The sequence below is a fragment of the Octopus bimaculoides genome, chromosome 5 (assembly GCF_046866305.1).
Source record: "Octopus bimaculoides isolate indiv1 chromosome 5, ASM4686630v1, whole genome shotgun sequence".
In the NCBI taxonomy this organism is placed as follows: domain Eukaryota; kingdom Metazoa; phylum Mollusca; class Cephalopoda; order Octopoda; family Octopodidae; genus Octopus; species Octopus bimaculoides.
In genome coordinates, this window is record NC_142932.1 from 76,763,951 (window position 1) to 76,776,450 (window position 12,500).

The 12,500-nt window shown below is 35.1% G+C and overlaps 1 protein-coding gene across 1 annotated transcript in view; it reads left to right on the forward strand.

Annotated features, from left to right (window-relative positions):
• LOC106870476 (uncharacterized) overlaps positions 1-12,500 on the forward strand; it is a 168,398-nt gene that overhangs the window by 121,336 nt on the left and 34,562 nt on the right. The window contains exon 2 of the mRNA XM_014916582.3: positions 7,412-7,558. Within this exon, the coding sequence (XP_014772068.1) occupies positions 7,412-7,558 (147 nt within the window). The remainder of the gene's footprint in view (positions 1-7,411; positions 7,559-12,500) is intronic.

Below are 12,500 nucleotides of genomic sequence, written 5' to 3' on the forward strand. Positions count from 1 at the left end.
ATGCATAGATGTAGTGAGAGATGGTGAGTAGAAATTGCTGTTAAGATGTACATAGAGAGAATGTTAAGGGAGTGTAGAAATAGTTTTAGATAGTGTATAGAATATAGAAATAATGTTAGGAGGTGTGTAATAATAGTGTTAGACGGTGTGTGGAAATAGTGTTAGGAGTCTCTGGAAAGAGTGTTGAAAGGATAGAAAGGTGTATAGCGATAGTGCTAGATGGTGTGTAGAAATAGTATTAGGGGTGTATAGAAAGTGTTGTATGGATAGATATAGCTTTGGTGAGGGTGTAGAATAGTGGAAATTTGTTAAGACCGATACTTCTCGGAAATTGTTAGGATCGATACTTCTCGGAAACTATAGAAATTATGTTAAAAGGTATATAGCAATAGTATTAGATGATGCGTTGAAATAGTGTCGGTGAGGGTGTAGATTTAGCGTTAGATGGAGTGTAGGCGTTAGATGGTGTATATAGAGTTGATGTTAGGTCTGTGTAGAAATAGCGTTAGGTGATGTATAGATACAGAGTGAGAAGTTGTGTATAGGTATAGAAATAATGATAGGTGATGTGCGGAAGTAGAATTATATATTCTGTGATATATGTGCTGGTTTGTTACACAAAATGTTAAATTTTCTATCAGCCAATATACAGTGTAAAGAGATCTCCGATGGTAGTGGTTGATGAGAGCCAAATAAGCACTGAAGCTAAAGAAATTCTCTCCGTCGAGCGGGTGTGGTTCTTGTTGACAACTCTCTTACCTTTGTTATAAGTGCGGTAAGTGAAACAGCAACCGTGAAAGCGCGTGGCCTAATGGTTACGGTGCTGTACCCAAGCGATCTTGCGATCACGATTTCGACTCCTCGACTAGGTGATAGCTTATGTCCTTGAGCAATGAGCAAAATAAATGGTTTGATGTTGCTCTAGTTCATTCAGCTACGAATGTGTAACCCTGCAACGGATTGGTGTCCCATTCAAGGAGAATGTAGTGACTTCGGTCCCTAATACGCCAAAAGGAAAGCGGGTAATCTGCCCGATGGGTCCTAAGACTCAAGAGGGTAAAATGCAGGGGCTGATGATAATGAATATCAGTTAAATGCATTCTATACAGCGATAAGAGCAACGATATTAGACTAGATCGATAAAAATCAGGCATCGATAAAAATCAACTAATTTTCTAGTTACAAAAGACACGCACCTTTTATCTTTTATCTTCTGTATTTTGTCATTTTATACGAATGAATCGACCCCAGTACTTATATTTTTAGGCTTGGTACTTATTCTGTCGGTCACTTTTGCCGAACCACTAAGTTACGGGAAAGTGAACAAACTAGCACCGCTTGTCAAGTCGTGATGGGGAACAAACACATACATATGCATACATACATACTTATATATATATGTGTGTATATATGTCTCTCTCTTTCTCTCTGTATATATATATATATATATATATATATATATATATATATATATATATATATATATATATATATATATATCCATAAATACACACTCACTCGCGATAGAGTTCTTTCAGTTTCTGTCTACCAAATCCACTCAAAAGGCTTTGATCGGCCCGAGGCTATAGTAGAAGACCCTTGTCCAAGGTACCACAGAGTGGGACTGAACCCGGAACCTTATGGCTGGGAAACAAGCTGCTTGCCCCACAGCCACGCTTACGTATCGTGGGTTTTGACAAGAATTTTTTAATCATTTTACTGCATAGTTTTCATGCACTGAGCGCATCTCTATGCACTTCCGATAAGTTCTGTCGCTCATTTTTGGTTTTCTACTTTCTATTGTATTAACAATATTCTAGCAAATTTCAGATGGGGGTGGAGCTACAAAGGGACTCTCAAAACAACCATAAAAAGATGTAACTTAGAACTGTGTACTTGGGAATATCTTGCTCGAGATTGCTCACTGTGGTGTAGTAATGTGTACTCTGGGCTACAACACTCAGAACCCAAAGTTATTGCAGTTTCTTTATAGTTACTAAAGAGAAGAGTGCGGCACAGTAAACAAGAGTGTCACCAGATCCTGGTTACGATATTACGTTAGCTACTTTAATTTCAGATTTTGTCAATATTGGCCTAATAAAGCACCTCAGGTACTGTAGAATAAAGTTGCTAACTTGGGGATTTTCAGAGATTTGTAGGACGAACGTCAATCTAAGCAATATGTATGCAACCTTAACTCTTGTCTCTGTGATATTGTGTTGAGCATATTTGCCTTTGTTATGTGTTTTTCTGTATCATTTATTCTAGATCATTCAAAGAGACCTTGTTATTAGAGTGTTTGTCTCTACTCCCCAGTTCCCAGAAGCTGTTCCCCTCTAATTATAAATCAATATGTTGGTAACATTTTTCCATTTCTTTCAGGTATGTATTGTTATTTGTTAGGACCGATACTTCTCGGAAATACTTGATAAAATCCTGCCGAAAACTGGTCGATTTTCCTTGTCTGAGATATTATCTGCCGTATATTTGTACCATCTCTTGTCTAAGAATACTTGATAACGTTGATATAATTACCAAGGTATGAAAGCCCAAATTCCATCAAGTCCGTAGATGTGTTCGTTCGGATCTTAGACCGGGCCGGCAGAAGCGATGTATTTAAATTTTCTTCCTAGATTCCGTATAGTCTGCAGTTACTTAATCAATACAACTTATTGTTCTGCCTTTATCTCCTTTCTTCCTCCTTCATTCCCTCCTTCTTTCCCTCCTTCTCCTCCCCACTTATCTTCGTTTTCTTCATCCCTATATCTTCTACCTTTTGATTTGTTGTTGTTGTTGTTGTTGTTGTTGTTCTTCTTCTTCTTCTTCTTCTTCTTCTTCTTCTTCTTCTTCTTCTTCTTCTTCTTCTTCTTCTTCTTCTTCTTCTTCTCTATATCTTCAACATTTTGATTTCTTCTTCATCTTGCTTTCCTTCGATTTTTTTCTTCCTTCCAAACTGTGCCTCTTTACGTATTTCAGCTACATTCTAGGCATTATGTAACAAGTGGCCTCTAATATGTCTTTTCTTGTCCATACACATTTTATCTTACCTGTTGCCCTAGTCATTATTGGTATTGTTTTTCATACTTCATATTTTATTCGAATGGTGAGATATTTGTATATGAATACTCTCTCTCTCTCTCTCTCTCTCTCTCTCTCTATATATATATATATATATATATATATATATATATATATATATATATATATATATATATATATATACACACAAACACACACACATATATGTATATATATATATATATATATATATATATATATATATATATATATATATATATATATATATATGAATTTTGAATTAGTTGAAATACTTTGGTGACATATTCTAATTTCTAAATGCAAAATTCATTGCAGTTGACGTAGAGAAAAATTCTCTCTTCTATTAAGAGGTGTAAAAACACTATATCGGCGCAGTACTTTCCTCTAGCGGTTTACTTGATGCATGTTTCTGGCTCTATAGCCTTTCTCAATGGTAAATACCGAAGAGAGGTAACTCTGAGCAGATTTAAAGCTGTAGCTTTAACTAAAAAACAGTCGACGTCAGTGACTGAGTTGTGCTAGTGAACCCTCTGATCAGAATAAAAACAGAAGCATCAGCGCCACTCAGTGATTAGGAATAAATGAAGTTTATGTTTGTAACATATTTCGACTTCTGAAGGTCAATTCACTGCAGTTAAAAAATTCTCTCCTATGGTTAAAAGTGTGAATAAACACCAAATCTGCTCAGTGCTTCTCTATAGCGCATTTCCAGAAATGTGCTTTTGGCACTTTAAACTTCCTTAAAGGGGAATACCGAAGTGCGAAAACCCTGGGCAGTTGCAACGCCGTAACTTTAACTAAAAAGCAGTCAGCGTTAGGTATGCTCTATAATAATAATGATAATAATACATACATACATACATACATACATATACATACATACATATATATATATGTATATAATTATATATACAGACAGACAAACAGGCAGGCAAGCAAACATACATACATACAATTAGATAGATAGATAGATAGATAGATAGATAGATAGATAGATAGATACATGTGAGTGAGTGGACTGCTACATATATGTGTAGGTGCCTGTATGTGATTGTTTATTTGCATTTATGTTTGCATATCGTATGCATGCGCAATATGCATATACACCACTATCCACACACACACACACACACACACACACACACACACATACACGCACACACACACACACACGCACACGCACACACATATATATGCATATATATATATATATATATATATATATATATATATATATATATATATATATATATATATGCGTTAACAGATGCAACGAAAGCATAAAAACCATCCTTCCTCTTCTTATCCTCCGTTTGGTAGTCTACACTTGATATCAACATCCTCTTTTGCTATTTTATTTCTATATTTGTTTATGGCAAGACATTGGTCTTCTGCAGCTACTAGCAGACCATCTGTTTCTGTTTTTACTCCAGAGCTTTTGAGCGATTATTGGCTTTCATTCTGGCTTTGTTCCTTTGTATTGATCATTACAGTGTATTGGCTCTGTGGGATGGTTTTCCTCTCTGGTCTCTTTATATATATATATATATATATATATATATATATATATAGCTTCCAATATATTTTAGAACTTCATTTTTTATTAGTTTTTCTAACATTTTCGCTTCTCTTGTTCCTGTATAATTTTTTTAAAAACTTTTTTTAGTCTAGTGTCTCCTTATATATAGAAAAAATATTACTTTTCTTAATTTTTTTTATTTGTTACTATCATCATCGTCGTCGTCGTCGTCGTCGACTTCATCAACATCATCATCATTATCAACGATTTACTGGTTCGAACACGTTTCAAGACATTCTTCAAAAGAACATCTGCTTGGAAAAATTTTTTTCTATCCATACAGGTTACTGGCGAAAAATGAATTTTATTTTTAAGCAATATTTATATATCTGTTTACATATATTAGAAAATGGTTACGAGAGGTAGATGAAATACCCTCTTGCAGAAGTATTTTGAAAAACAAAGAGAACTTAATAAAATAATAATAATAATAATAATAATAATAATAGTAATAATAAGCAAGGAAAAAATCGAAAAGAAATATCGTAGAAGCAACACATGCGCTTTACAAGAGGACATTAAAGATATTATGGACATTGAAAGTAGTATGAAATATTTTAGTGACATTTTTTGGCGACAACATCAAGGAAAGTCATTCATATACATTATGCCAAACGAAAATATAGGAAATATTAAATATACAGTTTATAGCAATGAAAACATACTTGCTAACATTGTTATTGACAGGCAAGATCTTAACAGGAAAAGAATTTTGTCAGAAAAGGGAGCATAAGAGCAGCGTTTTATGAATGAGTGTTTTATGAATGTCTGTCTGAGAGAAAAGGGAAAGGGCATTCAGTGTTTCCTCAAAAGTATAATTAAAGGGTCTTTCTGGCATATGGGGTTATCTGGTAGTCACCAACTATTACTTGAAATACAGCCGAGTCTGGCTGGTTTTCAAGACTAACAGTGAAACATGGACACAAATCAAACTGTTGCGCCAAATACCTGCGCTTACGGTTATAACACAACACAAGCACTAGCTTACTATATTCACCACACTCAAAATATTAGCAGCAACATTGATACGTGGCCCGTTGTCACATTTGTAACACAAAACACCTAGTATGTAAGATTAGAACTAAAACAAAATTACTCACATTCAAGATGGGACAGTGTAGACATCCATTTTGTTCCTAACGATCTTCCTCAAAAGGATTGAGCCTTTCCGGGGTTGTGCTCCGTCATTATACCAGTGGTTGAAATGCCGAGAATTGTCGTAAAACACGCTTCTTTCTCAGGACTAGAAACTAACGAATCCAACGCCCTCTCCTATAGATACACTGTATTCTCTTGCAATAATGGAGAAGCTTATAATGATAATGTATAGAGAGGGATATCAGACCATCGCTGATAGATGGAGGAAATCACAAAAGAAGTTTATTAAGGGAAAATAGAAGTCGTGGAAGACACTGGCGGATGGAGTGACTTGCTTAGCTCATAATAGAACATCTTGACATTTTCTTTAAACTTGATCTACCTAAACTAATAGCTCCTGTTGTTGAAGATCCTAAGTCTCTGTATTTTTCTTTCAATTTGTTAGTTCTGTGTCTTTTTAGGTATTGCTTTACCAATCTTTTATTTAATATTAAGGTTTAGTTCCAGTTGTTCACTTTTTGTTTCTTTCACTCAGGAATCATAGCTCTCCTCGCAGTTTTCAGACTGCAATCCCGATTTTCTCCTTCCTGTTTGGTTGTTTCAGTTTCTGTCTCTACAGGCATCTTGGTCTCAATATGTTGCTCTTGTTTGATGCATTTCGGTCACCATTATACATTTTGTGGGTTTCAATCTTTTATGTCTATCTTCGTGTTTTACACTCTCAATACTTGTCTTATTAGGTATTGTTCTATGGGCACTGTTTGTGTTTAACTGGTGTAGTTTTCCTTTTAAGTGCTAATTCAATTTCTGACTTTTGTTTGTTTGTTTTGAGAATGTACCTCAAGACAAACAGCGCGTGACTTTGAAGGTGGGGCCCTGTTGGAATTTTCTTCAGGACGAGTAGCCCAATCAAACTGTCCCTGAATAAGGATTGTTTAAGGATGTTGAATAAAATGCTTGTTTCCAAGGGTGAATTATTCAAACCCCAAATAATTCCTCTCAACATATGGCTATGATGCTCACCGCACTACTTCTGCTCATGACCAGAAAAGCACATGTCGTCAGGCACTAAGGGACATGCTCAACTGGTTAAAGTCAAGAAACTGACAAGTAAATCTGTGGTATTGAACAGAATATTTGGTGTTGTCCATTCTTTTATACCATGATGCTTCCCCCACTACTGCTCATGATCAGAAATACACATATCGTCAGCCACTGAGGGACATGCTCAACTGGTTAAGGTCAAACAACTGACAAGCAGTGTTGTGGTATCAAGCAGAAAATTGTTAGTGTAGCCCATCTTTTACACCAAGACAAAACATGTGCATGCTATAACTTCCAATCTCTTAGGTTCAGAAACCATTAAAACCACTGTCTGGTACTGCATCAGGGCGTTTAAGGTGTTGAGCTGGTAGAATTGTTAGCACGCCAGGCAAAATACTTACAGGCATTTTGTCTGTTCTTACTTTCTGTGTTCAAATTTCGCCGAGTTCGACTTTGCCTTTCATCCCTTCGGGGTCGATAAAATAAGTACCAGTTACGCACTGAGGTTGATGTAATCGACTGGTCCCTTCCCCCAAATTTCAAACCTTGTGCCTATAATTGAAAGGATTACCAATGTTGTTGTTGTTGTTGTTGATTTTTTTGAGATTAATACTATTATCATCCTTGCAGTGATCCATGCAGCGCTTCTGTGTTCACGATGTGATTCCAGAGGAGACAGATACTACGGTGAATGCGAACAGTCACCTCCTACTCCCTCGCCATGTCCTGAAAATAATGCTAATTTCTGTTCCATAGTCAGAGAAACAAACGATAATGGTAAGAGTTGTTCTGCTTCTATCAGTGTATTTATTTTTAATCTGTATAATCTTATCTAAATTTTATTAGCGATAATATAAATTATATTTAAGCTTGACTGAAAATACTGTGTGTTTTGTTGTTGAAATCCCCAAACAGATGATATGAAGAGTGATAACAATTAACCTAGTTGTCAATCATCATTCCAGTGGTGTACTATGTACTTTTTCCCTGTACACATCCTGTTCAAAATAAATTAACAAATAACTAATCTTTAATAGAAGACGCGTGACCTAGTACTTACGGTGCTGCGCAATCGATCGCAAGACTGTGGTTTCGATTCCCAGACGAGTAGTCATGATGGGTATATTGTGTTTTTGAGCAATGAAAATACTCTTCATTTCGCGTTGCTCCAGTTCACTTAGCATCAAATCAATAACTCCCGAGAGGCCGGATTCCTGTATAAGGGGAAATCAGCAATACGCCTTGGAAACTGGGTATCCTATCCTTTGAGGTCTTGAACTCAAGGCAGTAATGCTCAAGGGTTGATGATGAGGATAGTGATGAATCGCCAAATTCTTTAGAGATATCTTTACAGATTTATGCAGTAGTATGCACTGTCGGACTCTGTAGTATTTAATAGAATCGATTTTGGCATTAGTGAGAAGATATTTGTTAACCATGTCATCTATCTATGTTAGCTATTTGTTAACTATGCCGACAGCGGATAAACATCAAAGTAACTGAATATATTAATAATCTCAGAGTACTATTAACTTCGTTTTACTGTTAAATGCACTTACGCACACCAGTGTGAAACACACGGCTCGATAATGTCATATATGAGTACTTTAGTTATTTCTGATCGAATAAATGCTGTCGGGCGAACTAAATTTATGAGGTTTCGTAATTAAATATTTAAATGTAGTGATAGATTAGAGAAAATACTGAGTGGGTTAGATAAACATAAATGTCAGATAGCAACTTGCAATCTTTGTAACTTCTGTTAGGGACCATCTTCTCAAAAGGAAACTCCCAAAACAAAGTCTGAAAACAGCCAGGATATATATATATGGAAACATATTTAGCTGTACGGGCGGTCTTGTAACATAATGTCTAGTTCACAGCATTTTTGATCGTTGGGTTTCATTTCACTGAAACTACTAATATAAAGTTTTATAGATATCAGTCGAGAACCTTAGGTGAGGCAGAAGTGATACACAGAAAAAAAAAATCAATTTTCAGAACAATCCGTCACAAAGAAATCTCTATAAAATGCGGTGTCCTTTTGTGTCAGGATGTTTAAAATGATTTTTGTTCTCTTTGATACATTTGAAAAATTCTCACCTGTGGTTTCCAACTCCATCCGAACTTTGTGTACAAAAGATCTAGCAGCATTTAGAAAGCTGGCAATTTCCAAATCGCTGTGTTCCGCACATATGGCCACAACAGCATGATTGCATGTCTTTTCATTTCTTGTGTTCGCATTTTGTATACCATGGGGAATCTGGAAAAATACTTTTATTTGGTGTGAGAGAGTAATATATTAATAAATTGCCCTCAAATACCACTCACATCTTGTATTTCATTAATTTTATATATTAGATGAGGAAGTGAGCTGGAAGAATCGTTAGCCGGTTGGACAAAATGCTTAGCAGCAATTCGTTCGTCATTACGTTCTGAGTTCAAATTCCGCCGAGGTCGACTTTGCCTTTCCACCTTTCTGAGCCGATAAAATAAGTAACAGTCGAGCCCTGGGGTCTATGTCATTGACTTAACCCCTCTCCCAAATTAACTTTGTGCCAAAATTTTAAACCAACATTGTTTATTACATGGAAATAGCAACGAACCGCTTGTCATTCTTCTGTATCGAACTTTTGCTTAAAATTATGTTATTTAGATTTTGAAAAGATTTTTTTCTATTAATGCAGTTTTATTATTATAATATAATCTATCGCATTATATAATTTATAGTGTTGTATAATTTATAGTTATGTATATTATCAGTGATAGTGTTATATGATCTAATGCAGAATTAGTGACGTCATATATGATTGGCTGCTCATGTGAATGCATGCAATGTTTATCTGTAAGAATTTTTTTTCAAAGATTCCACTTCTTATAGATGATGATCTGAATCTAACAATACAAAGTTGCGACAACTAAAGATCCTATCTCTTACAGATCAATTTAATTTTAGTGATTGAAGACAAAATCGATTAATCTTTGTGAGATGGAAATAGAAAAGACAATTGCTTTAATAATCTATAATTCAAGCAAAAATACAACGAAAGAACAAGCATTGAAATAATAAGCATCGAGTTGATTAACGAAAACATGTCTGAAAATGAAACGTTAGAAAAATTACAATAAACATTTAGATAATTAATGATGTTGTGGTAATTAATGAAATGATAAGTAATGAAACAATAAACAATGAAACAATCTACTGTTACTGATGAATTTATTCTAAACTGAAGCAATATATTATTGCTTTTACACATAGAAAAAATAGACGTATGTGGATGTGAAATTTACCCGATAGATTCTTAGGGAGGTTTCTATGATTTCGTTTCCATTTAAATTATTATTTTCGGCAATCAACATAATTCTTCAACGTATAACCGCAATCCTGTACATTATTGAAGAAATATTTGTCAATTCTTGAGAGCTTTCATTGCTTACAACGGTTGGTGGAGTTAGGGTATTGTTTTTAGTCCGTTGTTCACATAGTAGTTAGGTGAACTGGATTATTTGGAAGTTAAGTGTCGTTGGAGCCAATAGAGTGATGCCTGAATGATAGAAGTATGATACTAGCCTGCTCCAAGGAAAAGAAGTGATAGAAAGAGACTATACAGTACACCTATAGGTTAGAGGTTAGATTGTATCAATCCATTAGTGACTGAATTCGAAGTAGTTGAGTGGTCCTTTTCTGGATGCTGTTCAAGCTGGAGGTTTGCGTAGTACCACCACCGTCCAAGAAGTGAGGGTAGTATTTCTTCGTCGTCCTCACTTGAGTTTTACAGAGTGTTTGCAGCCGTTAGTAGCTGAAATATTTCCTGTCCCCAGAGAAATAAGCTAGTCTTTCAGATGCAGTCCTAGCGCTGCTAAGGATATGCTTTTGCTAGGAGAAAGCCTTGATGATAGTGCAGACCAATATTTGGAGAAACTAAGGCGGGGACCTGGCAAAGTCGTTACCACACCGGACAAAATACTTAGTGGCATTTCTTCTGACTTTAGGTTCTAAGTTCAAATGCCGCTGGGGTCAGCTTTGCCTTTTATCACTCCAGGTTCGATAAAATAAGTACCAGCTAAGCACTGAGGTCGATTTAATCGACTTATCCCCCTCCACCGAAATTGCTGGCCTTGTAACAAAATTTGAACCCAGTAATTGGGAAACTGTTGGGAATGTAGCTGTGTACCATTCCCGTTTAGTGAGGATGTGGTGTGGTAATCGCTTCCTTATATGAATAGTGCTTTGTTTTTGTGGGGAAAGTTTGGACCAGAAGAAACAAGGTTGCCATAGGGCTCCTTAAGGTTTCACTTGCGGTTTCCATTTATGAAGCTAATGCAGGTTCGATTTGCGGTGTCTACTCTGCGTGTGAATGGTGCGTGATTAGGGAAAATTAGGCAAGATTAAAGGGTCGAGGCGTCTGAATACAACTATATTTTGTACAACACTGCGCCAAATAAGTTGTTTATATATTGAGAGAAGGGTAGTGTATATCAGATATGAGAGCATAGGGGCGTATAGTTACATTAAATATGACTGTATATGAATATATGGGTTTATTAGATATGAGATCCAATTTGACCACTCAATCTATTCAACTATGAATATTAAGTACATTGCGTTGAGTCACGCTAAAATGTCAAATTCAGCGCTTTCTAACTTCATAATTATTAAAGAATATATGCTTATTTTAATTGTTTACTTGGAAAATACTGTAAGTATAAAATATGTGACAAAAGAAACACAAAAATCTTTATAATATTATTTATAATAAATTTTAAATCTGTGTGATAAAAATTGGACATTGGTCGTTAATGGGTTAACGAGAACGATTTTATCGGACCAGGAAGAAATAATGAAGTAGTTAATATCGGTTATATAATATTGAATAACTAGCCGATTGTATAATGCATAATGCATAATCATAATGAGCTTGTCATTAGTTCCTTAACAAGTTATCAAGGGAATTGAATTTGAATTACATTTGAGTAAATATGCCCCATCCAACCTTATATAAATAGTTTCGTTGTTATTGTTGTTTAACATTAGGCCTAAAACAACATACATAATAGGATCATGTTCTATAAAGGTATACATTGCAATAATATTCTTGCTGATATTTTCGTTATTTAGCCCCAGGTAAGCTGTTTGATCAAACCCATGATTAAACACATTCCGCCCGTCACCATATCATCATGCATTGTAGTAGAGTAAACCTATAACTAAGTTAATGGACGTTTTCTTCCTATCTGGTTACAATTATTTATAGAAGATCGAGTAACCACAAGAGGCTGCTTCATTGGCTTAAGAGGTCCCCTAGTAGGTTCCGGTTTTGAAATCTAAATCTGTATATGTTAATATTTAGTAGTTATTTATTGCACATAGACACATACAAACATACAGACTTAGCTCGTGTATGCATGTGTATGTGTTGTGTGAATGTGTATATTCTCCATCAATCTCAGTGTGGAATATACGTGTGCGTATGTATGTATATGTTTATGTATGTGTATATATATATATATATATATATATATATATATATATATATATATATATATCGAGAGAGAGAGAAAGTAATGTAAAAACATTACGGAGGATATATTATAAACAATAAAGATTATTTATGAATATATCAATGGCCAAACATGTTATCATAAAATATAAAGAAGAAAAGTGTTTATAATTATGAACGAACATAGCGCAGGAGTAGCTGTGTGGTAAGTAGCT